Source organism: Aotus nancymaae, unplaced genomic scaffold, assembly GCF_030222135.1.
Source record: "Aotus nancymaae isolate 86718 unplaced genomic scaffold, 86718_ANA_hifiasm-v0.15.2.pri h1tg000015l_1, whole genome shotgun sequence".
NCBI lineage: Eukaryota > Metazoa > Chordata > Mammalia > Primates > Aotidae > Aotus > Aotus nancymaae.
The window spans coordinates 8,033,266-8,059,016 of NW_026988427.1; the positions used below are offsets into that span (position 1 = coordinate 8,033,266).

A 25,751-nucleotide genomic window follows, 5' to 3' on the forward strand; every position below is an offset into this window, starting at 1 on the left:
TGGTTAACACGGTGAAACGCCATCTCTACTAAAAGTACAAAAATTAGCCTGGTGTGGTGACACACGCTTGTAATCCCAGCTACTTGGAAGGCTGAGGGAGAAGAATTGCTTGAACCCGAGAGGTGGAGGTTGCAGTGAGCTGAGATCACACCACTGCACTCCAGCCTGGTGACAGAGCAAGACTCCATCTCAAAAAAAAAATGCAGAAGTCAGAAGAGGAGAAAAAAAGGGTAAACGACAGATGGGACACATACAAATACTAAAACAACTTGACTACATGCAGTTAAAGGCAGAGGTTATTAGACCAAAAAAGGATTTTCATAAATAGCTATTTACCAGAATAGCTAGATGCTATTTGCAAGAAAAATCTGTTAGATACTAAGACACTAATAGGTTACAAGTAAAAAGGATAGGGGAAAACAGAGCACACAAGCACTAATCAAAAGACAGCTGTTGTGACTAGGTTAATGTCAGACAATGCAGTCTTTTTTATTGAGACAGAGTCTTGTTCTGTTGCCCAGGCTGGAGTGCAGTGGCACGAGCTCGGCTCACTGCAACCTCCGCCTCCCTGGTTCAAGCAATTCTCCTGCCTCAGCTTCCCGAGCAGCTGGGATTATAGGCGTCTGCCACCATACCCGGCTAATTTTTGTATTTTTAGTAGAGACAGGGTTTCACCATGCTGACCAGGCTGGTCTCAAACTCCTCACCTCAAGTGAGCTGTCCACCTCAGCCTCCCAAAGTGCTGGGATTACAGGTGTGAGCCACAGTGCCTGGCCCAGACAATGCAGTCTTAAAGAAAAAGATATTGCCAAAGATAAAGAGGGATGTTTCATACTATAAAAGAATAAAGTCCTCAGAAGATAGAACAATCACTAATGTGTATGTACCTAGTGATAGAGCGTCACAATATACCATGTAAAATGTGACAATGTGACGACTCAGATATGTTGATAACTCCGTGACTGTAGCTGGAGATTTTAACACTTGTCTCCTAGTTATTGATAGAATATGTAGACAATAAAAATTAGTAAGGATATAAAATTGTTTGGTCACATGCTAGGTCATACAGGCCAGGCACAGTGGCTCACACCTGTAATCCCAGTACTTTGGGAGGCAAAGGCAGGTGGATCACTTGAGGTTAGGAGTTCGAGACCAGCCTGGCCAACATGATGAAACCCCCTCTCTACTAAAAATACAAAAATTAGCTGAGTATGGTGGTGCATGCCTGTAGTCCCAGCCACTCGGGAGGCTAAGGGAAGAGAATTGTTTGAACATGGGAAGCGGAGGTTGCAGTGAGCTGAGATCAGGCCACTGTACTCCAATCTTGGCGACAGAGCAAGACTCCATCTCAAAAGAAAAAAAAAGATAGGTCATACACTGGGCCATACAGGGTTTGATAAATTTCAGATGATCAAAATCATGAGTATATTCTCTAAACAGTATAATTCTAAACAGAATTAAATTACCAACCAATAACAAAGAGATATCTGAAAAATTCCCAAATATTAGAAATTAAGGAACACACTTCAAGTTATTCATGGGTCACAAATCAGAGAAAAAATTCTGAGGGGAATTTGAAAATATCTATCTGAATCAAAACAGAACCACATCAAAGTGTGTGGGCTGTAGTAAAAGCAGTGCATAAGAAAAGAAGGAATAAAATGAATTATTCACATTTCCACCTTAGGAAGCTGGGACTTGGCCAGGTGCAGTGGCTCATGCCTGTAATCCCAGCACTTTGGGAGGCCGAGGCAGGCAGATCACCTGAGGTCAGGAGTTTGAGACCAGCCTGACCAACATGGTGAAACCCTGTCTCTACTAAAAAAACCAAAAAATTAGCTGGGCATTGTGGCAGGCACCTGTAATCCCAACTACTCAGGAGGCCGAAGCAGGAGAATCACTTGAACCTGGGAGGTGGAGGTTGATGTGAGCCGAGATCGTGCCACTGCACTCCCTCCTAGACAGGAGTGAGACGCCATCTCAAAAAAAAAAAAGAAGCTGGGACTGTCACACCTGTAATCCCAGCACTTTGAAGGCCCAGGTGGGAGGGTTGCTTGAGCCTAAGAGTTTGAGACCAGCCTGGGAAATAGATTGAGACCCCATTTCTACAAAAAATAAATTAGGCATGGTGGCATGCCCCTGTGGTCCCAGCTACTTTGGAGGCTGAGGCGGGAGGATTGCTCGAGCCCAGCAGGTCAAGGCTACAGGGAGCCACTCTGGCCTGGGTGACGGCACGAGACCCCACCTCAAAAAAAAAAAAAAAAAAGTGGCCATAACACTGATCCTACAGAGGCCTAATTGCAGCATTCCACCTAGGATAGCAGGGGCTGCCAGGCACTTCTGAGACCTGTCTAGCCAGGTCTGGCCTCATGGCTTAGCCCCTGTGACACTAAGCGAGAGACTGGCTGGCACCCGAATCTTGGTCGTTATGCTGCACGGCCGCAACAGCCTGGGGGGCATTTCAGAGTTAGCCTAGTGTGGGGGTCTGCTGACTGCTTCTTCCCCCGACATCCTGTGGGCACGGAGACACAGGCCCACCAGCCCTTCCCTACCCCTGGCCCACGGCTTGGCCAAGCCTCTGTTTGGCATTGGTTTGCTCTGTCGCTGAGGTCACGGTCTGTGGGGAGAGGCTGACCCTGAGGGAGGATGTGCTGAAGGAGGGAGGCCTGGGAACCTCCTGGAGCAAGTGACGTTGAGCTGAGATGGCAGAGGCAGGGAGGTGGGCAGGAGCATGGCATGTCTCCTGTCATGGCAGGAGGAGGGGTACGGCCCAGCTCGAACTTTCTCCTGAAGGCCATGGGAGCGTGGGCCTTCAGCGGGGGCATTTGTCCTTCAGCGGGGCTGTGACCTGGTAAGCTCTGTGACTACAGAGTGCTGCTCTCTGGGAGAGGGGAGGCTGGGCAGAGGTCCAGGGTCAGTGCCAGGCTCCCGACTCCCCCCCACGACTCTCCCCTGTAGCGGAGAAGGAGAAAGGGATCTGAGGAACGCAGAACCATCTCCTCCTGCACCCTGTCCATGGGGTGGAGGAGGACGGTGAGCCCAGGGCTGGCTGCCCTCTTCAAGAGGTCCTGATTGGACAAAGGCATGGGGTGGTGGTCTCCCTTCTCCCCTCCCACTCAGGGCACAGATGCAGACTCTGTTCTTGGAACCCAGAGAACCGTAGTCCCTGGCAAAGCCTGCACTGCAAGTACAGGCAGCAGAGCCCCAGTTACGGTGGGCTGGGTGGGTGGGAGGTCACAGGGCACAGCGCAGGACCCTGCAGAAGCCAGGGCAGAGGCTCTGGGCCATTCACTGCTGAGGGGACACTGGAGTTCCTCTGCCCAGTCCTGTGCAGAGGCCACTAGCTCTAGCATTTTCTCAGAGGGGTGCAGGGGACATGCAAGGGCTTGGGGCGGGGAGCCCAGCTGGTCCAGGCCAGATCCCCCCATGCCCTGTCCCACCCTGTTCCTCGGGATGTATTGTTCCTGTCTGGCCCTGGCCAGTGGCCTTGACCCCAGCTCGCATACTGTCTCTGGCTCGAAACTGCTCTGCAGCTCCTAGGATGAAGTCCAAACTCCTTGACATGGGCACTCTAGCCCCGCTGCAGGCCTAGCCTGACTTCTACCACCTTCTGGCCATGTCTTCAGCTAATGTATGCTTCCCTCTTTCCCTCTTCTGATAACTCTCCTCCTTCAGAACCTCCCCACCTCCATCCTACCCAGACTGGAGGCCAGACCACCTGGGGCCAAGATGTCTGAGGAGGTTCGTGCCTGCACCACGTGGTGCTGACTTTAGTGAAATAAAGTTGGAAATTCATTCACAAGCCTTGTGACTCCTTCCTTCAGACATGGCTAATTGCAGGCAGGAGTTTGGGGGAACCCATCAGCATGTTCTGGGCCCTGCACCTCCCCATTGTCAGCCTGCACCAGGCTATTTGCTCTGTATAAACCATACCACCCCTTCCATGCTCCTTTCAGCCCCAGAGCCTTCCCATGTACTGTTTGTTTGTCTAGAATTCTTTCATTTCTCCTATACTTAGATAACACCTCTTCATCCATTTCCCCAGAAAAGCCTTCTCTGACCTCCCGATTAGGTCAAATGTTCCTTAGAATGTGCCGTGGGCAAGGTCTCTCCCTGTGAGGACCTGTCCAGCTGGACCTCTCCCTTCCTGCGACTGTATTGGTGTCTCTCCCCGTCAAGCCTATGAGCTCTGCGAGGTCAGGGACCCTGTGTGCTTTTGCCCATTGTATGTCCTCCAGTCCCAAGCACAGCATCTGGTGTCCAGTGAGTGCTCAGCGAGTATCTCATTGAGTGAAGGATAGGCAGATGGGTAGATGGATCGTCCCTGGCAGCAGTTCCTGCCTGGACAGGCAGTCATTCCTCTACGAGCAACTCTTAGAGAAACTTTAAGATTTTTCCCAGCCAGGTGCGGTGGCTCACACCTGTAATCCCAACACTTTGGGAGACCAAGGGGAGGGGGTGGATCCCCTGAGGTCAGGAGTTAAGTACCAGCCTGGCCAACAGGGTGAAACCCCATCTCTACTAAAAATACAAAAATTAGCTGAGTGTGGTGGTGGGCTCCTGTAATCCCAGCTACTGGGGAGGCTGAGGCAGGAGAATCACTTGAACCCAGGAGGTGGGGGTTGCAGTGAGCAAAGTTGGAGCTGTTGCACTTCAGCCTGGGCAACAGAGCAAGACTAGAAAAAAATATATATATATTTTTTCCCCCAAGGAACTGAGGCCTGACATGTTCCTGTGGTATTTACCAGGACTGTCTCTTTACAAAGCATCTATCCCCCCCACTTCTCTCCTCTCTCTATTTTGGGGTTACTTGGGTCACAGACTCGGCCCACAGCTGGCAGTAATGCTCCACCCTGCTACAGCTACTTTCATCTCCTGTCCCCAGATGTGGCACCACCCACTGGTGCTGCGCCTAGAAGTCATCACAGCCACTCCTTCGGCGGGCTAGGAGAGTCAGGTTCAAGAAGGGTTCATGGACTCTAAGGCAAGCAGGGGCTGCCTGGGAGGCAAACGCTGGCCTCTGGTTGCACTGGCCTTTGAGATACGCGGCCCCTTCATGCCATGAGCACTGCAAAGGCATTGGCTCCGATCCTTCAACGCTGTCGCAGGGCTTCTGGGGCTTAGAGACGGAGGTTACTTCCAGAGTCACACACAGCTGAGACATCAGTGACAGGAGAGGAGCCCAACTCCGTGGACACCAGAACCCAGGGCTCCGGAAAAAGCCATTTTAGGTGCTTCTAGGGTATGGTCTGCCTTGGGAAGCTGTTACCCCACTGATGTTTTCGTAGCAACAACAGCGTGTCCCCACAGAAGAGGAGGCGGGCCGAGAGATTATTCCCATTGGACGCAGTAAGAAACTGGGGCCCACGGGGGCCTTCGGGGGCAGATGGCAGGCAGGCGTGGGGACAGATCCTGGAGCGCAGGAGCCGGGTCCGCGGCCCCTCCGCCGGCGCCTGCGCATTGCGGCTCAGCTCCCCGCTCAACACCGCCCCATCGCTCGGGTTTTCAAATTTGAAACCTGCTTCTTTTCCCGCCGGAACGTGTGGACCAGCGGCGGGAGAGGGCGGGGCGGAGCGCCAGCCAATAGGGCATCAGAGGCTCCCCGGCCCCGCCCCTGGGATGACGACAGCTAGCCTCGAGAGGCCATGGGCGAATGGGCGAGCGGCGGCCGGCAGGCCCCGCCCCCGCGGCGCCCACGTGCAGCGACTGGGCCCGGGGCCTCCAGGGGACCGTCGGGGCCTCCAGGGGACCGTCTGGCCCTCAAAGCGCCTTGCTACGTGCGGGGATAGTAACCAGCACGGGGCTGGAAGCTGAGATCAAAGACGCCAATGAGCCGGCGTGGGTGGATGAGAGAAGCGGGCAAAAAGCAGCACCCGTCAGCCTGATGGTTCACTCCAGGGCCAGGCCTGGAGCCGGCGCCCTTACCTGCCCCTGGAGATTCCGAGACCACTTGGAGCGCGGCGGCTGCCGGAGCGTTGGCCGCCCAGAGGGGCGGGGCCAAGGGCTGGGCGTTCCCGCGGGCGGGGCGTCCCGGGGGCGGGGCGGGCCCCTGTGTTTGTTGCACCGTGTCAGTTACTTTGTAACAAAAGTGGTGCAGCCGCTGCTCCGGCCGGCTCCCTAGGCCGGCCCGCCGCCAGCTGTCGCCGACATGGAACCCGTGGCCAGCAACATCCAGGTCCTGCTGCAGGCGGCCGAGTTCCTGGAGCGCCGTGAGAGAGGTGAGGAAGAACCCTTGGCTGGATTCCGGGCGGCGACCTCGCTGACACTGCCCTGGACTGGACCTGGCTTCCGGCTTGAAGGATGCATGGCCCTAGGACAGTAACCCCGGGGCGTCTCGCCCTCAACTCGAGAGGACCCCGGGGCTGTAGAGCAGGGAGGGCTGGGGAAATAGTCCTGGCGCCAGAAGCCTTTCCTGAACCGTGCTGTGCCTGGGGCTCCCGCTGGGACCAGATCCACCCCCAGCCTGACGCGGGCGGGGGCTCTCTCTGGCAGAGGCCGAGCATGGTTATGCGTCCCTGTGCCCGCACCGCAGTCCCGGCCTCATCCACAGGAGGAAGAAGCGACCTCCCCAGGCTCCTGGCGCGCAGGACAGCGGGCGGTGAGGAGGGCCGGGGCGGCGGGAGTGGGGGTGGGGTGGGCACCGCCCCCGGTGGGGCCCTCCTCTGTCCACTTGTTGCTTGCATCTTTTGGGCCAGGTGTCCTGCTCCAGGAAGCATTCAGACCCCTCTTGCCATCTCTCCACTCTCCAAACACATTCACACCTTTCAATTCGTTCAAGGACTTCTCGAGCAGCTCTAGATGTGCCAGGAACTGCAAACAACAGAGGCGGTCCCAATTCCACTCGCACTCTGGCACTCCACGCATCGGGCCACTCACCCCCCACCCCCCACTGGCTTCCTCCTTTTCTCTCCTCTCCCCAGCCCTTTGCATATGCTGTTCCCTCCTATTTGAATGCCTCTCCCTCCACTACCTGCTTGGGAAACTGTTTCTGCATTTAGCTGTCACCTCTGTCTGGGAAGCCCTTCCTGACCAGCTGGTAGGGGGCCTTGTTAGGACCCCCGTACCCCCCGGGCAGGGCAGGCTTCTGTTAAGCGTTTGGCTCTGTGTGTGTTTGACTCCCCTCACCCTGCCAGGGGACTCTGGTGTCTGAGGCCAGCATGAAGTCTTCACAGGGGGCTTGTTTGGGGCAGACATCTATAGTGGCTTTTGAGCCACTGGGGGCCCTGGGATTGAGGGCATGAGCAGTAGCTGATTCCCCCTCACCCCATCCTCTCTGGCATTGGCAGGTCTGTGCACAATGAACTGGAGAAGCGCAGGTGAGTCCCAGCCCTGCCCTGACAGCGCCAGCCCCTAGGGGCCACCTCCCTCTGACCTTCCATCCCCTGCCATTCCTGTGGCCAGCAAGATGGAGCTGGCACTGCCCTCCAGACCTCTTCCCCCACAGGAGGGCCCAGTTGAAGCGGTGTCTGGAGCGGCTGAAACAGCAGATGCCCCTGGGGGCTGACTGTGCTCGATACACTACGCTGAGCCTGCTGCGCCGTGCCAGGATGCACATCCAGGTGAAGCCCCCTGCTGCGCCGGACTGGCTTGCTGTGGTGTATGGAGGGCTGTGCTATGGAGGGGCTGGTGGGACTGGGGAACGAGGCCTGAGGTGTGACTTGGGACTGCTCTCTGAGCTTTTACTTTCCAAATCCATTAAATGGGGAAAAAAAGCAGACAATAACTCAGGGTTGTTGAGGCTTAAACGAGTTCACTCTATAAGGTTCATTGCTGCTGTTACAGCTGTTATCACTTAGATCTCAGCCGTGAGACCTTGGGCAAGTCACTTACCCTGTCTGGACTAACTTTCTTCCTGTTTGATGGGAGGGGATGGCTGTTGAATTTTGTGATGGGACGTATGTGGGGGTCCTTGGGACTGTAGAGGATTGGTCCTTGCTCTCCTGCTTTCCCATCCTTCAAAGCCTCCTGTTATGGGCAGTCTATCCGGTGCCACCTGGGAGGCAGCTCCAGCGACTTGAGAGGAAGGGACTGAGACGATGCCAGTCACTCCCAAGACCCCTGCTGCTGCTGGGGCTGAGCTCAGTGCCCTCTGGTGGTCAAGAATGGGTGTGCTGAATAAAGGCCCAGTGGCCCTGGCAGCCCTGTGGCCTTGGAAACCACAGGACTTTTCCTGCCCTCCTGACCCTCCTGACAGAAGAATAAATGGAGGCACAGCTAGGCTGAGGGCCAGGTCGCACAGCTGATGGGAGGCAGATTCAGGATTTATGCCCAGGTCCCTGGCTTGCATTATCTCCTCCAAGTGTTTATTGAGCCCTGGTTTGGCCAGGCCCTACTCTAGGCACTGAGGGGCTGTGGCACACATAGACCTAGGTGCTGTGAGCAAATAAACCACAGCTTCGCGCCCCCCAGCTGTCTGTTATTACCATCATTGTGGCTGAATAACACTGGTTGGGTTAACGGCCCAGTTTCTCACGGAGCTTGCCTGGCTTGGTTCTCGGATGGATGATGTGTGCCCCTCAGGTGCTGGCTGGCCCGTGGGCAGGATCTGGGGATGCTCCTTTTCTGGGGCTCCATCTCCCCACTCCTGGATTAATTCACCAGCCTCTTCCCGGCCTTCCTGCTTCCTGTTTTGCCTCCACCAGGCTGTCTTCTACTTTGCTCTAGGATGATCTCTGCAGCACACAGATTACCCAGACCCATCTCCTGCTGAGAACCCCCCAATCGCCCCTGACAGGTCAAAGCCTCTGCTCCTTACTTCCTGTGAATCTCAAGGCCCTTCATAACCCAGGCCTTGCTAGGAGGCTGCACTTTCGGCCTCGTCTCTCCCTATTCCCCACAGCTCAATGCTCCACGCTCTTCCCAGCCTCCCTCTGCCTCAGCGTTTCTTCCTCCCCATGTTCGCCTCGGCAGCTCTTACTCCTCTTTCTGTGCCCAGTCCAAATGGCCCCATGGCCCAATTTTCCCCTTGTTGTTGAGTGACTGAATGTAAGCTTCTGCCACTGAGGGCTCTGCTGGGAGAGCCCTTGGCCTTCCATTTCTTGGAACTTCAGGGCTGGCAGAGCTTGGCGGGAGGTAGGGGGATGGGAGGGAGGGTGCTAACGCCTTTGCACTCTTGAGGGATCATGACCAGGAGCTACAAACTGGTAGCCTTTGTTTGTTCTGTAGTTTTCTTAAAATGTAAATTAGTTTTCAACCCCTCAAAAGACATTTCACATGAAAAATCTGCCTTTCCAGCTTCTCGTGAAGAAATGTGGGGGCCGGGCTTAGGCGGTAGCTTACACCTGTAATCCCAGCACTTTGGGAGGCCGAGGTGGGCGGATCACCTGAGGTCAGGAGTTAAAGACCAGCCTGGCCATGATGAAACTCTGTTTCTACTAAAAATGCAAAAATTAGTCAGATGTGGCGCCATGTGCCTGTAGTCCCAGCTACTCAGGAGGCTGAGGCAGGAGAATCGCTTGAACTGGGGAGGTGGAGGTTGCAGTGAGCAGAGGTTCGCCATTGCACTCCAGCGTGGGTAATGAGCTAAAACTCTGTCTCAAAAAAAAAAAAAATAGCCAGGTATGGTGGTGGCGCCTGTAATCCCAGCTACTTGGGAGGCTGAGGCCGAGAATCACTTGAACCCAGGAGGCGGAGGTTGCAGTGAGTGGAAATTATGCCACTGCTCCCCAGCCTTGGTGACAGAGCAAGACTTCGTCTCAAAAAAAAAAAAAAAAAGAAATGGGGAGCCCTGGTAGCGCCAGGCCTGTTTCCTGTGACAGCATATACCTGGCACCTGAGAACGTGTCCACGCACTAGTGCACCTGCCCCCCCAGTTCCCACTGCTGGACATTACAGCACTCCAATCCTTTATCCCTGAGTAGGCCCCAAAGGCCTTTGAGATTGTGGCGCTCCCCACCTCCAATCTAGGCAGCATCCTCACAGGCCGTGTGCATGGCAGGAAAGGGGCTTGCTTTCTGGAAGGTGTGGGTGCAACCCTCTGGGACCTGGAGTTAGTTGCCACGTGCCTGGAGTAGGCATCAGCCCTGTGGCCATGGCCCAGTACTGAGTGGTGTTGGGGTGTGACTCAAGCCCCCAGGCCGCTGACCCCAATCCCTTGCTCCTTTGGGATCTGCAGAAACTGGAGGAGCAGGAGCAGCGGGCCCGGCAGCTCAAGGAGAGGCTGCGCAGCAAGCAGCAGAGCCTGCAGGAGCAGCTGGAGCAGCTCCGGGGGCTGGCAGGGTCGGCCGAGCGGGAACGGCTGCGGGCAGACAGCCTGGACTCCTCAGGCCTCTCCTCCGAGCGGTCAGACTCAGACCAAGGTGAGTGCCCCGAAGCTGAGGGGTTGTGTGGCCCTCGGGGCAAGCCAGGTCTTCTGATTGGACCCCTCCCTGCGCAGAGGAGCTGGAGGTGGATGTGGAGAGCCTGGTGTTTGGGGGTGAGGCCGAGCTGCTACGGGGCTTCATCGCAGGCCAGGAGCACAGCTACTCACACGGCAGCGGCGCCTGGCTATGATGTTCTTCACCCAGGGTGGGCCTCTGCCCTCTGCTTGTGCCAGGCCCACCTGCCAGGGAGGAGCTCTTCCCAAGCCTTAAGGGCTGTTAGGAGTCACCTGTTGGAATGGACTAAAAGAACCCTTGTGTGGGAACAGGTGCTCCCCGACACCCTGCTGCTGGCTGCCAGGCAGGCCCTCTGGAAGAGGCAGCACTCATCAGGACCTCCCTAAACCCCTGCAGGGCAGGCAGCTTGGGCCTGAGCCGAAGCACCTGGCTCTGCTGCCTCCAAGGGGACAGGAAGCCTCTTGGGCCTCATCCCTTCTTGGACAAGGCCCCCTGGCCTTTGCCTCACATAACTGTACAGTATTTTCATTAAAAGCCTCTTTCATAACTTCCCCTGTCCGTAGTCTTACCTGATGAAAATGGGGGAACTCCCAACCACAAAGCCACTGGAAGAGGAAATAAGATCAGTTCCCATCACTGACACTGCTGGCTGTGCCGGTCAGTGCACTTAATCCTCACAACTCGGAGGCTTTTCTGTCTGCACTTCACAGATGGTGGAAATGAGGCTGAATGATGTGACTTGCCAGAGGTCCAAAAATAGTGGAGTCAAGATTCAAACCAAAGCTTTCCGACTCCAGAGCTAGGACTGACTGAATTCAACAAGTATTTATTGAGTGCCTATTACGTGCTAGATATTGTTCCAGGTACTTGAGACACATCAGAGAACAAGAGCCCTGCCCTCGTGGGGCTTCCAGTCTAGCATTTATCGCCAGTTCACCTGCAGGCTACCTGGGGCCTGAGGCAAGTCACTGCACCTCTGTGCTTGGGTCCTCAGCTGCCCAACGGGAGAATAAGCAGACCTGGCTCAGACTGGATAACGTGCCTGGTGTACTGTGGATGCCAAACTGGATACCCTCAACCCACCGCCCAGACATAGATAGGGCTGGAAGTGGATTTTTAATGATAAGGTACAATGGAGGGAGGGCAGAGGGGCTGAGCCAAGCTGTCTGGGGTGCTGGCTACACAAACTGCTGCCGCTGCTGCTGCTGCTTGGTGGCCGCCTTGCTGGCGAGGTCCTTGGCCTTCTCTGTAGCTGCCAGTGCCGTCTCCTTTGCCTTCTCCTTGGCTTCCTTGGCTGTCTCAACAAGAGTTTTGGAAGGGGCCTCGCCTGTTTCAAAGGGCAGGTGGCTGGCTTCAGAGGGTGCCTGAAAGACCCACCTAATTTCCCTCCCCCATGACACCAACCTTCCCTGGGCCAGGCTCCACTAGAAAGGTGATATTCACGCTCCTCCCACACCCAGTACAGATGAGGAGTCCCAGCTCAGAGCAGGGCAATGACTAACCCAGACTCCACACTCACTAGGCTGAGTGAGCCTCTCCCTATGAGGAATCTCCACATACCCAGAAACTCACCTTGCAGCTTCGCCAAGATATATTCAAAACCCTTCATAGTCTTGGTCACGTTGCTTTTGAACCGGGCAAGACCAAATTCCTGGCAAAAGATGGATACCGAGTTGCCCATTGACCCCATCCCCAATACCGAAAGCCCTGGGTTCCAGAGCCCCAGCAACCCCCACAACACTGCTCACCTGGACAGCTCTGGAGACACCAAATAAGCTAGAGGAGACCCAGGCTTCACGGCGGATTTCGGTCCAGCCACTGTTGTCAGAGTTCACACAGTAAACACATCGTTCCTCCACCACCTACGCAGAGTCAGGCCGACACAGTTGTGATACAGTCTTCCATTTGGCCGACTTGCACATAAATTTGACTGTCTCTTTTCATGAGGGGAGCAATACAATGAAAATCTATTCCTTCCACTGACTGCACTCCCAAGTGGTACTGACAGAGCAAGAAGCCATAAATAAGGTCATTTTGCTCTCAAAAACCTCTCTTCTGACCCTTAAAACTGGAAGGCACAAGGTCTCCTGAGATCAGCAAAGGGCCTTCCAGCCCGTCCTGCTCCCTGATTGTGTTTTCACACCTCTAGACACATGCAATGTTTGTAACCTGCCTTCCACCCGCTGCAGCTCTGGAGTTTCCTGACAGTCCAAGTAAAAACAAACATTTGCCGGGCGTGGTGGCTCACGCCTGTAATCCCAGCATTTTGGGAGGCTGAGTCGGGCGGATTACTTGAGGTCTGTAGTTCGAGAACAGCCTGGCCAACATGGTAAAACACCGTCTCTACTAAAAATACAAAAATTAACTGGGTGTGGCGGCGGGTGCCCGTAATCCCAGTTACTTGGGAGGCTGAGGCAGGAGAATCGCTTGAACCCAGGAAGCGGAGGTTGCAGTGAGCTAAGAATGCAGCACTGCATTCCAGCCTGGGTGACAGAGGGAGACTCCATTTCCAAAAAAAAAAAAAGACAATCATCACACTTTTCATTATCAGATAGGAAAAGGTCGAACATTCCTTTCCAGGAAAAACACTTAAGAGATCTTTCTCACACATCTGGAACACTATCTTAGTAATTTACCAAACACAGATGTGGTGCTCTTCTGTGACCATCTGAGATGATTTCAGATAACTCAGGCAGAGTAAGATACCCACTCACTCTCAGACCTTGTGGGGCAGTGCCCTCTATGAATCACATTTCCATCTTTTCACAAGAGAGTAATATCCACCTCTCAAGGTTATTGGGACAATAAGCTGAGAAAGAGAATTTGCTGAAAGCTTTCAGGATATTCACATATAAGAAGATACTGTAGGATATTCCTTAAACCATAAGTTTAAAAGTTTCTTAAAAGCAATAGATCAAAGGTATATGGAACGCCCTTTCCCCAAATCTCAGGCAGAAATCCATTTAGGTAAGACAAATAACAGTGAAACTCCTCTAGTCAAAGTGAGAAAAAGGGCTGAAAGCCTCTTCTGGAGACATATCCAAGGTACCTTATGGCTTGATGGGCTCCTGTTTGGAAAACCACTGATGCTGGGTGAGGTGGCTCTCGCCTGTAATCCCAGCACTTTGGGAGGCTGAGGCGGGCAGATCACTTGAGGCCAGGAGTTCAGAACCAGCCTGGCCAACATGGCAAAACCCAGTCTGTACTAAAAATACAAAAATTAGCCAGGCCTGGTGGTGCATGCCTGTAAACCCAGCTCCTCAGGAGGCCAAGGCACGAGAATCGCTTGAACCCAGGGGGTGGTGGTGGCAGTGAGGTGAGATTGTGCCACTGCACTCCAGTCTGGGCGACAGAGTGAGACTCTATCATCAGAAAAAAAAACAAAAAAACAAAAAAAAAACAAGAAAACCACTGCCTCCCCCACTCAGCATCACGCCTGTGCCATATACCTGATGGGAGTGCTTTGCATTTAGAACTTAGGACAACTCAGGAGATGGGTACCCCTCCCCTACTGTATGAATGAGTCAGACAGGTCCAGAGAGGGTGACCAGCTGAAAAGAAGAAAATGTGAGGCGATACTCTACAGCTGTCACTCCTCAGTAACCCAGACCTGCCTCACACCACAAAAGCTCCCTCGTGGCTCTCTAGACACACGTGTCTGGAGAGCTCTATTTGGGGGCGGGGGAGGCAGAATCACAGCAGGAGGTGTCTCACCATCAGCCGGGCGTGGTTGATGTTCCAGGTGAAGGTGGTCATGGTCTGATTCTGTGGGTCCACAATAGAGTCCTCCAGGATGTACACCGAGTGAGCAACATTGGCAGGAAACAGTCGCTCGGCCCAGCGGGGCATCCTGTTGGTCTTGGTCAGGAGTCGCCGGGACAGCAGTTTCTGGTCAGGGGTCACCTCCCGGTGTACTATGTCTTCCGTCAAGACATGTTTGCTGCAGGTGTCACAGTGAAGGTGGCCCTCAGGAGCCTGCCCCTAAGAGACTGCCCGAGGGGATTCCCATTTGGAGTCTCCAAGACCAGAGAGGCCTGCCTGTAACCTTGCAGAGTGGTATGTGCTATGGTTCACACCAGAGTTAAGAGCCCATCCCAGGGCAAATTCCAACTCCCGCCATCTGGCTGACCTGGATTCCTGGGCCTTCTAGCAGGAATAGACCTCATGATTTATTGCACCCCAGGAAAGCGCCACGAGCAGAGGAATAGGATTTCCAACCCCAAGATCCCTCCCAACTCCCCTACTGCCGCCGCCTCTTGTCTCACCAACCTGAGAAAAGAACCTTACACTAAGATATCAAGTAAAGCACCACCCAGGCCCAACCTCCCTTCAGGACCTTGCAGGCCTGGCCCAGCCGCTTCCCCGATAAGGTCTACGTAGGATTCGATGTCGAATTCTTTCTGGTCCCATGACTCGGGGATTATCCATATTTCGATCTCCAAATAGTGAGATGGTGGGGTTTTGCTCTCCCAAACATCACGTACCTATAGGGATTCGGGTACCGCTGCCAGAAGGCGGCGAACACTTGGTCCCAGGAACTCCGGAGCACGCTCTGGCCCAGGAAATACTTCACCATCGTCCCAGCCGGAGCGGGCTCAGCACCCACGCAGCATCAGGGGTGCGGAGCCTGGGAGGCACGCGGGGGCGGGGCCGGGCCGGGCCGGGGCTCGGCGCACACCCGCCGCCAGGCTCCTAGCTCAGTCACCACCGCGCCGCGCCCAAGCAGCTGCCGCTGCTGCCGCCGCCGCCATGAGTTGTCCGGCTGCGCGCCACTTCCGGCGCAGCCACACAGTAGCCACCGCTTCCGGCGTCCGCGCCACGTGACCTTGCGGCCCCGCCCCCTTTCCCTCTCGCCCCCTCCCGCGGGAGTCGCGGCGCTGCGGGTAGGAGCCGGGTTGCAGGAGACCCTAGGTTCGATTGGTACTCGGAGCCGGAACTGAGCCTAAGCCGGGCGGGCGAGCGAATGACGGAGTAGCGAGCTGCACGGCGGCGTGCTGCGCTGTTGAGGACGCTGTCCCGCACGCTCCCAGGCCGCCCCAGGGCTTGGGGTCTTCGAAGGATAATCGGCGCCCGGGGCCGGACAGCGGGGGCACACTGGGCGCTGCCGAAAGTGCGAGGCCACGGCCAGAGCTCGAGCCCGACGCGCTGTCTCGAATCGTTGGTTGGCGCCGTTTGGGGTTGGGGTCTGAGGCCTGGGCGCTGCCTGGGCCGAGCGGAGATCCGGGTTCGCCTCCCGTCCCCGCTCAGGACCCTGACGTGGCTGAAGCGGCCCCGGGAGCATGAGCGGGCAGCGCGTGGACGTCAAGGTGGTGATGCTGGGCAAGGAGTACGTGGGCAAGACGAGCCTGGTGGAGCGCTACGTGCACGATCGCTTTCTGGTGGGGCCCTATCAGAACGTGAGTGCACCCGGAGGGGCCAGGCACGGTGGGCGGGGGCGTAATCTGCACCTATGGCCCCGATCTCTTCCCTCTTGTTGCAGACCATCGGGGCCGCCTTCGTTGCTAAGGTGATGTCGGTCGGAGACCGGACTGTGACATTAGGTATTTGGGTAAGTTCCCTGGGCATCTATTCTAGGGAGACTCATTCTTGAGGAGGCTTAGGTCGTGCCTATTACTGATTGATTTGTGGCCTCACAGACTCGTTTCTCATAGACCCGTTTCCTTATCTGGAAAATAGTGGGGTCTGGAGAACATGGCCTTAAGTTTGACTCAGACCAGGGCTGAGCCTATCCCTCCTCTTTAGGACACAGCAGGCTCTGAGCGCTATGAGGCTATGAGTAGAATCTACTATCGGGGTGCCAAGGCTGCCATCGTCTGCTATGGTAAGGGGGAGTTCTGGGCTGGCCCACAAGAAGTGGGTGCCAGGCTAGCCAGAGAACAGCCCCTGACCACTTGATTGTGTCTCCTGCATGCCCCACACCAAGACCTCACAGACAGCAGCAGCTTTGAGCGAGCCAAGTTCTGGGTGAAGGAACTGCGCAGTCTAGAGGAGGTAGGTGAATAGACCTCACCAGAAAACCAAGGGCTAGGGTTCTGTTGGTCTGTGGAGGTGACGCTTGTCTTCTGTCTCAGGGCTGCCAAATCTACCTATGTGGCACCAAGAGTGACCTGCTGGAAGAAGACCGGAGGCGTCGACGTGTGGACTTCCATGATGTCCAGGACTATGCAGACAGTAGCTGTTCCTCGCCCTTTGGGGGGTGGGGGTGTGTGGCTGTCTGGGTGGATCACAGAAAACAGGGACTGCCTTGGCTGCTAGGGCAGGGTACTCCAGAAGGGCTTCCTGGCCTCCTTGAACTGTGGGGTCCAGGAGACTCCCTGAACTGCTAGCCCTCCCTTTTGTCTGCTTATCTAATTCTCAGGTATGAGGCTTTAGTCACTTCTCTTTACAGATATCAAAGCTCAGCTCTTTGAAACATCCAGCAAGACAGGCCAGAGTGTCGGTGAGTGCTGTGCTGGGGCCTCACAGCAGGAACAGGCAGGGGCACCAGAGGAAGCTGAATAGGGAACAGAGGGCTGGGTCACTGGGAAATCCCAGGACTACTGGCATTGGGCCCTCACTGATCATCATTTTTCCTGCCAGATGAGCTCTTCCAGAAAGTGGCAGAGGATTACGTCAGTGTGGCTGCCTTCCAGGTGATGACAGGTGTGTGCTTCCCCAGCCTTTATGGAGACTTATTCTAGGCCCACAGCATCTAGCCGCTTTCCCGAGTTACCTGATTCCCAACAGAATGGTGCTGAGCTGCCACCTCTTTCTTTGACAGAGGACAAGGGCGTGGACCTGGGCCAGAAGGCAAACCCCTACTTTTACAGCTGTTGTCATCACTGATTCACCACTTACCTGGCCTGGGAGAGTTAAAGGAGTTCCCCAGAGCGGCTGGACCCAGCTCCTTACTGGGCTTGGGTAGTCAAATGTCTGAGCTAACCCAGGTCCTCATGTCAGCAGAGGTGGCACCTGCCTGTGCTGGCCCATGGAACGGAGGCAGCATTGGGCTGACTGTGGGCATGAGGAGGGATAAGGGCTGATTTGGACCCCAGGCTTCCGCCCTGGACAGCACTTGTGTCTGCAGATTATTTAAGTGGCTTCTGATCTGTAAATAAAATCAATGCACTGTGAATCACACCCAGCCCCTTTCCCTGCTGTGTGGATTGGGTGTCAGGACACCTAGTTCTTTCTGGGGCCACCCAGCTGGCCTCACTGCTTTATATTAAGGCTTTCCTATCTCTTATTTTCCTTTGGAAAACAAGATTTCTCCCCAGGGTTACAGCTGAGATACTGGGGCTGGGGTAGTACAAAGCTCACAGTTCCTTCTGAGTGCCGAAGAGAGTGCATGAGCTGTGTCGAGATAAAAGGGCCAAGCACTTCATACAGGTTGGTCTGACCAGCTTTACTGCATCTGTCATGTTTGGGCCCATATGTCAGACCTGTGACTGTGACTCAGGTCCTGAGCATCCCAGGGACATCCTACAATGCAGTTTAATGGTAGAAAAGTCCTAAGTTCTGTAAGAGAGAAAGGTCTGATGGATCTAGATTTGGTTCCAATTTGGAAAAGGGACTTAAACCCTCAGCCTGAGTTTCTCATCTATGACATAAGGTGACTACTACACAGCCCAAGGATTGTGAGATCCTAAGTGAAGAGTAATTCTAGTACTAAATGTTTTTCCCAATCTTCCCAAGCACTTTTTGTTGAAAGGGCAGGAAGTTCAGGACTAGGTCACAAGGGGAAGCAAACTCCCAAGTGTCCTCCAAAGTATTAGGCGTTGAAGGTCCATATATTTCTGAGGGATCAGGTGTTAATTGTAAACAGGGCTGACACTTCCTGTTCAACCAGAAGGAAATTTACTGTAGCTCTTTCCGGTATGAGAGATGTGGCCCCAGGCCAGGGGCTTTGCCTTAGTTTATCCTTTGCCTCTGCTTTCCTGCTTTTAGGCCTAGGCTGAGTCCTCCGCAGTGGACAACACCTGCCTTTGAAGAATATAAAACTTAGCCAATATGGTCAGACTCACACTGAGAGTTGGTTCCACTTCCTTTTAAAAAACCAATTCCTCAAAACTGCACTTCCTTCATGAGTGATGGAGGCTTCCTGTGGAGGGAGACTGAAACTGACACCAGCCACTCCCAACAGGAGAGAAAAAGGCTTGGGCAGCCCTGTGGCTGCTGGGAGGAAACACACTTCTCCCATGATGTGCTTAGAGGAAGGGCTTAGCTCCACAGTATCCCTGCCCCACCCCCACCCCATACTATCTCCGGCTGGCTCCTGCTCTCACCCCAAACAGTCCTCCCTCCTGTTAGGCTACAACTCCCCACAACCAATAAAAACACAGGGCAAGGGCCATATATGAGTAAAGTTAAACTTTACTTTACAGTAAATTTTTTTCTATATACAAAGAATTACAGTACATATTTATGGGGACTCCTACCACAGGGCTCCCCTCTTTTTCACTAGGAGTTTCACTTACAGCTGACAATCTATAGGGGCAGGGGAAGGGGGCAAAAAACAATGATGGACCTTGGCTGATCCCCCCTGACCCCTTTCTTAACAATATAGATAGATGTTTATCGTCAGCTTGCCTCTCTGCCAAGACCTAGGAAGCAGCTCTGCCATGAGCTGCTGTGTGCTGCCCTCCCCACCTTCAGCACACTCATCTACACACACACAGGTAGCACCCACCTCAACGAGACCGCCTTGCTCTGGCCTGCCCCAACCCTGGAAGTTGAAAACACTAGAACCATTTATTTCTGCTTCTACTCCCTGTGCCCATCTCTTGTCTAGAAAACTTTGCTTAACTTCCAGGACCTTATACCTGAAGCCCCACAATAACCTGATGTTTTGAAAGTCACGGGAGAGCAGCTCTAGAGAAGGGACCACATAAGCAGAAACAGCATGTTAAAACTCAAAACACTTCTTCCAAGGCTGTGGATTTCTAGTTAAATTCTTTCCACTTCCTTATAAAATATTACCCTTAATCTTCATAAGCAGTAGAGGTGCTTCCATGAGTGGAAGAGGTAGAGAGGGGCAGAAGGGAGCTGAGGGAGACCCAACACCCAGAGCTCTCTAACGACCTGCTCCAGGCAGTGGACGGAGGCTATGGACAAGGTGGCCCCAGCCCTGAGAAACTCAATGGCCACCTTCACCTGGATACAGGATCTCTTCCACCTCTGGATTGCACTGGGCCAATCCAGGGTTGGGTATAGGCTTCACTGAGGATCTTCCTTCTCCCCACTTTTAACAAAGCCTCAAAGAAACCTTTCTACATAAAATCTCCTTCTCCCAAATAGGAATCTGGGTTTCTTAAGCCGCCAGTCCCTCAACCCTTGGCAGTGCTTATTTATACCATGAAATTAGCACCATCATTACATTTGTTTGTGTGTACAAAACAATGATCTATTATTTCAGTTTACACTACAGCAGCCTCTGGCCCTGTTGCACTGGGCCCTAGGAAGCTCAGCTGAGAACTAACTGGCCACAGCCAATGACAGGTTCCCACAGCAGCTACCAAGCAGTGACGCGGAATGTCTACACGTGGAACCGCTCAAATGAGACTTAGCAGAAAAGGGGCTGGAGGAAGCTCCTTCTCTGCCATGATCTCAGACAGGTTAGGACACTGGGCTCCTCTAACCTGGCTGACAAACCCCAAGAGGATGACATTATCATTTAAAAAGCCTTAGGAGAAAATCCACCTTATAGAGGCTAAGGGTAAAACCTATCCAAGTTTCATGCTGTCCTCATTATTCCCTATGGGGGAAGCTGCCAGGACCAAACTAACTTCCTGCCATTCCGTTCTCACGAGGCAACATTAGAATTATAACCTGGGAGTCCAGCTCCAGTGTGCAGACAGTGTCGAGCCTGGGAAGGGATCCATAGTACGTTTCACGCCCTGACCGTAGTGTGGGGTGAAGGATGTAAAGAATAAAATAACTATTTTCATCAATGTTAAAGATTTGGTTCAGAAGAGAGTCAACACAGTGATTTAAGTCATCTCAAACTCAGTAACAGGGTAAAGCAGACATTTAAAACTGAGGATGTTTGTGTAGCAATGAGAGCTATTTTGCTATTAGACTGGGTTGGCTCCATTAAGAGAAGCAAATTAGGCTTTGAATGTAAATTTCGATATTTTCCATAATTTTTTTCTGATTTAGCAGGGCTAGGAGATACATTGGCTTTCTAGCTACCTATGGAGCATTTCAACCTTTGCCTTGTCCCTGGAAAAGCCTTCCTGGGGAGCTGGCCTCCAAGGCAAACTCTCTTGAGATCTCAATTTCCAAGCATAGGACCAGAAGTTTTCTAAGATGAAGGATTTCCTTTTCACTCCAATTCACATCCGCTTGGAAAAGGAGTCTTATTATAAGCTTGAGGAGACGTCCCACAGGGCTGGCAAGGCCACTCCCTCCCCACCTTCATCCAAGAGTCACATTTCCAACAGTTCTGACTTTTCTTCTAATTGGATAGTGACTGCTTTCATGATTTTAACAATGTAGTATCAGATGCTGCTCTTGGCAGGCCCAATAACTCAAATTTCTAGTTTCCAATGGTTTTCTAGTTTCCATTCAATGGCCCTTGAAGGAAGCCCAGGTGTCCATCCTTTCCAATGACGAACTGCTCCCCAAAATGGCTCAGAAGCTGTTTTCCCAGGCAGGTCTGGAATGAAGCCGCCAATGAATAGCGGAGAATGGAAAGAACCAAAACAAAACCACAAAGCAGCCAACCATGGCCCCTTTCCCTCACTCCCTCGTCCCGTGAGACATCTAGACTGCTGTCAAGTTGATTACCTACGAAAGCCTACTTTAGAGAAGCTACTTTAGGATCAGACTTCTCCACTGAAAATTTTTACATAGCCTGCCCTCCCCCCGCCCCCCTAAATTCACAGTTTATTTCATGAAACAAAGAGCTACGGTAATTTAACACACAACATAGTGAAAGGAGACTCTGACAGTGCAGTGCAGATATCTTTTTCTGATCACAGCTACAGATGACTGGAGAGAAAAGGGCACAGGACTGGCACCAAGCAAACCCTACTGATATGACCTAAAAGATTAGGGAAAGGGATCTACTAGCTGCAGTTATATACTTATTATTCTCACACATGATAAATACTTAATATAATGAACTTTAATGTTCTGGGTGAATTTCTTTAAAAATATCTTTTTCACGGTTTAAAATTCTTTTAAAAGAAAATAAGATGCTTTATGTTTTCTCTTCCTTTTGAACAAAGAGCTTTTCCTCTTTGATGATGTGGGAAGAGAGACAGGATGAAAGGGGAGAACTAGGCAGGTGGAATTCACAGAGGAGATTCCGAGGTCTCAGTGAAATGCAGGGATAGGCCCCTAAATTTGGGACAGCCCTGCCCAGCCTCGTCCCTCTGCCTGAGTTCAAGTGTCTCAACCTTAGAGACAGGCTTTGGGAAATAAAAACAGATTCTATTTTTAGATAAAGCGCAAATGCTTCTATAATAACTATTGTTCCCTCCATGGAAGTGATGGGAGTAACCTCAATAAGAATTTGAGGAAATTGGGACCAAATACAGAATCCTGTTGAGCATGTGAAAGCCATAAATAAGAGAGAACGGCCAGGAGATGTTAGGGCCAGGGGATGGCCTGCTGGCTAAAGCTGCTGGCTAAGTTGGCAAAGCAGAGAGGTAAACATGTTGGTCTAAGAACAAAGGACGGGTAGGGAAGTGGGAGGAAACTAGCCAAACAGCACTTCCTGTTGGCAGTCTGTGAGCTGGGTGAATGGTAGGGCAGGGTAGCACCAACAGATTTCCCAGCCCTTGGGCCCCAGCTCAGGGCAGCAGTAACAGATAATCAGCAGTTATTAGGAGTCATCTTAGCCTGGACATTGCTCTAAACACCACCTCTCGTCAGTCTTCAGGGAAGAGTTCTGGCTTGCCTTTGAGCTAAGTCAGCAGGCAAGCATTCTCAGTACAGAGCACAGCAATTCTCAGGGAGGCAAAGACAACCCCCTCCACTCAGGAGGGAAAAGGACTGGGGAAAAGTGATTTCCCATCAGCATCTGGTACTCTTCCTGAAGCTGGTGTATCTAGCTCAGAGCTTGTCAGAGATTCCCTATGTCCACTGCCCGAGGCTCTGAAATCTGAAAGCACCTGAGTGTTTTAGGGAAATGGGGATGGGGTGGATTCATGTACAAGGAGAAAAATAGGTAGAAACAAAAGTAAAGAAAGAGAAGCTTGCCAAATGCCTTCTTTCACTGCTGGAAAGCTACATTCGCATAGCGCCCAGCTCTCCCTGACCACTTGCTCCTCCAAGGACTGATCTTTAGACTCTGCACAGCCCAGACAGAAGCAACAGTGGCTACCCGAGCCAAAAGCCTCACTTGGCTTCAATGCAGCACCCTTCCATCTATAGAGGAGTCTTGTGAGTGTGCGTGCATGCACACGCACCTATGCACACCCCAGCCCAGAGACACTTACTCAACACAACCACTTCTGGTGCCACAAAGGACATTTCAAAATGAGTCTAAAACCCCAGGGCCCCTTAGAACTTCCTGTTATTTCCTGGTCAAAGGTTCTTGAAAGCCTTGGAATTCAGGCTCACAGGGATGAGGCCTTATTTATCTCTGTATCTACTACCATCAGTGACTAGCACCCGGCCTAGAACATGTGAATGCTCAGGAAATCGCCACTGATTTGAAAGAACATCATTTCCTTCCAAGGGTTCCTAGGTGCCCTCAATGGGGCTCTATCTGGTTAGGGAAATCTGGTTTGAGAGCCCCTATACCTTCCAACCTGACCAGCGGAATTGAATTCCATACTTGACTCCAGAGTGGACTTTTTATTTCACGATGACCATGTGGAAAAGTTGAGGGAAAGAGACCCAAGTCTGTCTGTCTCCTTGGGTGGGGCCCACTGGATTTTCATACATGGTTCACACAACCATAAGTCCCCACTGGATAATGTCACAAGAGTTCTGAGTGTTGGGATATAAGGGAAGAATAACAGTGGGAAAGTGTTGGGGGCAGATTTCTTTTTCTTCAAGGGGGAAAGAAAGAAAAGATTTCCCCTCCCCAAATGGTACCCTGGGGGCAGCTTGTTTGTTCATGTTAGATTGATTGGTATTACTTCTGTTCTGATTCTGCACACTTGTGACTGGAAGGAGCCTGGTTAAGAGCTGGAAGTGTATTTTGCTCTGGTTTGGGGTCTTGCCCTCTTCCAAGAGACCAGCAAGTCTGTGCCAATGTCTGTGTGCTCCCAGCAGACCAGCAAGACTGTGCCAGTGTCTGTCCAGCCACTAGGGGCCAGAGCCCTGCCCGCGTTGAAGCTTTTCCCAGGGCCCAGGGACTTTGCTCTGTGGTTACCAACTTCTTTTCTTCAGTGGGGAGGGAGGCTGGGGATTTCCCGAGAGACCTAAAGGACTGCCCACTCTTGGCAGCAAGTGCAGGTAGTTGCTGGCCTCCAACCATCTGCTTCATCAGGCCTGGAGCTTGGCTAAGAGGCCCTGGGGTCTGCTCAGTCCCTGCAGGAGCTCTTCCTGAGGCCTGAGTTGTTGGCTCATATAAAAAGGCCTTGGCAGGCGGCTGAGAAAGAAGTCTGGCCTGGGTGAGTGATTTAACAGCTTGCCAGGGGTCCTCTGAAGGGGCCGTTGCTTTCCCAGGTGTCTGAAGAGGATGTGACATGCTGCCTTTCTCAACAGCTCTCGGTATATGCCCCAGACCTTTGCTGGCAGGCCATGAACTTGACTCCAACACTGGCATCTTCTCATCAGCCTGTGGTGTGACCTCATGAGGTGAAGCTGCCCGCTCCTTTTGGCGAGGAGTTAGGTCTATGAGATCCATCACCAAAGCAGCTCTATTTTTTGACTGAGTATTCTGGTCCACAGGCCTCAGTGCTTTTTCTTTAGCTACAAGGGTCTGGACCACAGCTGACAGTACTTTCTCAGGAGGTGGAAGTCTCTGGGACAAAGAGGCAGGGGGTTTATCAGGGGGCTTGTCTGAAGTCTGGGGTTTGGGACTGCTGGTAATGAGCAGTCTGTCTGACGGTGGAAGTCTCAGGCCAGTGGGAACTGGGGTTTTCTCCAGTGACTGGGGCCTTGAGCTGGCAGCACCTATGGATTTATCAAGCCTTGGGTCAGCCTTCCCCAGAGGTCTTTCCAGTGGTTGGGACCTGACTGAGGGTGAGGAGCTTGGGCTGGTCACTGGAGTGAGTTTGTCAGATAGCTGGGGTCTTGGTCCTGCCACTGCTGGTGGCCTGTCCAGTGGCCTCTGGCTGGAAACCAAGGATTGGGATTTGGTCCCTGACCCAGCAAGGTCTCTGACCTTATCTAAAGGCTGGGGCCTGGAGTCAGTTCTCTCAAGAGGTCTTTCAGGTAGCAGTGGCCTCTGACAAGTCCCTGCCAGAGCTTTTTTGGAGAGCGACAGCGTCTGGTTGGTGTCAGCAGGAGGTTTATCTGACATTTTGGGTGCCTGAGCAGCCATTCCTGATGATTGCTCTGCCAGGTGAGTGCTTGGCCCTGGAGGCAGCGGTACTGGGGGAGGCACATACTCACGGATCTCCCCAGGTTCCAGAGGATTGGGCCCACAGGGATCATGCTCAGTACAAGACAGACGCCCATCCAGTTTGGAAATGAAAAGCATCCCTTCTCGATGCTGCTTGCAAAAGGAGCTGGGGCACATCTCACAGAAGGAGGCTGCTTCCTTCCCACAGATGTCACACTGATGCCATGGACATTCCCATTTCCCTGAAAACAGAGAAGTAAAACAAAAGTTTAGGAAAAAAGAGATACATATCACATGGGCCATGGCTATGATGACTCTCTTTCACATTGCTCCTGGTTCAGCTAGTTTATGCTACTCACTAGCCACCTCTTGCCCCAGAATTCCAGCTTCTTCTTCTGCACAGAATACATAAACAGTGAATTATCAAATAGCAATTAGTATCAACTTAATATACAAGCAGAGAAGTAAACCAGTATTTCTATGACTGTTTCCAGCAAGGAGGTGGGGGGGGGTGCGGGGACAGCATAAAGCTTCTTTTACATGAAACGTAAGATATTACTTTCATATTTTGGCATTCTCCATTTGTACTATACAGCTTTTAAATTAGCAACTCAAAGAGAAATATCTCAGCTATTTAGATTCTTGCTTATTTGCTTATTAGCAGTAATAGAAAAGATATAAAATTATGAAAAATGGAAGATTTACCTTTGTTCAATTTTAAGTCTTGAGACCAGCACATTATATGTTGTTCACATGAAGTCAGTAGAAAATACCCAAAGCTGATCTGAGCTTTTATCTACCTTGCCCCATTTCATGAAACCTGAGAGTCTTGACTAAGGACAGTGTTTCCACCTTCACATCAATTACACTAGCTCCCACTCCTGGCAAATAGGCAAGATTGGTTCTATCACAGCCTATGCCAGTGACAGCCCCGAGCAATTGATTATGAAACAATTCTACTTCCTACTGCTGACAGGTCATTGTGACAG

At 52.6% G+C, this 25,751-nt stretch overlaps 4 protein-coding genes across 12 annotated transcripts in view; 2 read left to right on the plus strand and 2 right to left on the minus strand.

The window, feature by feature from the left end:
* The first annotated feature begins 6,081 nt into the window (after positions 1–6,081).
* On the plus strand, positions 6,082–11,000 carry MXD3 (MAX dimerization protein 3). Its single transcript, XM_021673418.2, has 6 exons — positions 6,082–6,218; positions 6,493–6,598; positions 7,287–7,316; positions 7,445–7,559; positions 10,115–10,298; positions 10,376–11,000. The coding sequence occupies exons 1-6, from the start codon at positions 6,149–6,151 to the stop codon at positions 10,489–10,491; spliced, it is 621 nt and encodes a 206-aa protein (XP_021529093.2). The 5' UTR covers positions 6,082–6,148; the 3' UTR covers positions 10,492–11,000.
* A 117-nt stretch (positions 11,001–11,117) lies between these two features.
* PRELID1 (PRELI domain containing 1) lies at positions 11,118–15,084 on the minus strand. Its single transcript, XM_012466407.3, has 5 exons — positions 14,801–15,084; positions 14,031–14,256; positions 12,065–12,178; positions 11,889–11,967; positions 11,118–11,643 (listed from the first exon to the last, which is right to left on the minus strand). The coding sequence occupies exons 1-5, from the start codon at positions 14,890–14,892 to the stop codon at positions 11,495–11,497; spliced, it is 660 nt and encodes a 219-aa protein (XP_012321830.1). The 5' UTR covers positions 14,893–15,084; the 3' UTR covers positions 11,118–11,494.
* A 79-nt stretch (positions 15,085–15,163) lies between these two features.
* On the plus strand, positions 15,164–17,435 carry RAB24 (RAB24, member RAS oncogene family). 2 transcript variants are annotated; one of them, XM_012466408.2, is made up of 8 exons: positions 15,164–15,712; positions 15,796–15,864; positions 16,059–16,137; positions 16,240–16,307; positions 16,388–16,487; positions 16,705–16,755; positions 16,896–16,958; positions 17,077–17,435. In XM_012466408.2, the coding sequence occupies exons 1-8, from the start codon at positions 15,596–15,598 to the stop codon at positions 17,139–17,141; spliced, it is 612 nt and encodes a 203-aa protein (XP_012321831.1). In that variant the 5' UTR covers positions 15,164–15,595; the 3' UTR covers positions 17,142–17,435. The 2 variants fall into 2 exon arrangements, with proteins under 2 accessions (XP_012321831.1, XP_012321832.1); XM_012466409.2 differs by having other exon boundaries at positions 15,489–15,694.
* A 1,215-nt stretch (positions 17,436–18,650) lies between these two features.
* The window catches only part of NSD1 (nuclear receptor binding SET domain protein 1), a 164,752-nt gene continuing 157,651 nt past the window's right edge, over positions 18,651–25,751 (minus strand). For all 8 annotated transcript variants that reach the window (XM_064376591.1, XM_012466412.3, XM_012466413.2 and 5 more), the window contains one exon: positions 18,651–25,004. In XM_064376591.1, coding sequence (XP_064232661.1) covers positions 23,386–25,004 — 1,619 coding nt within the window. In that variant the 3' untranslated portion in view covers positions 18,651–23,385. The remainder of the gene's footprint in view (positions 25,005–25,751) is intronic.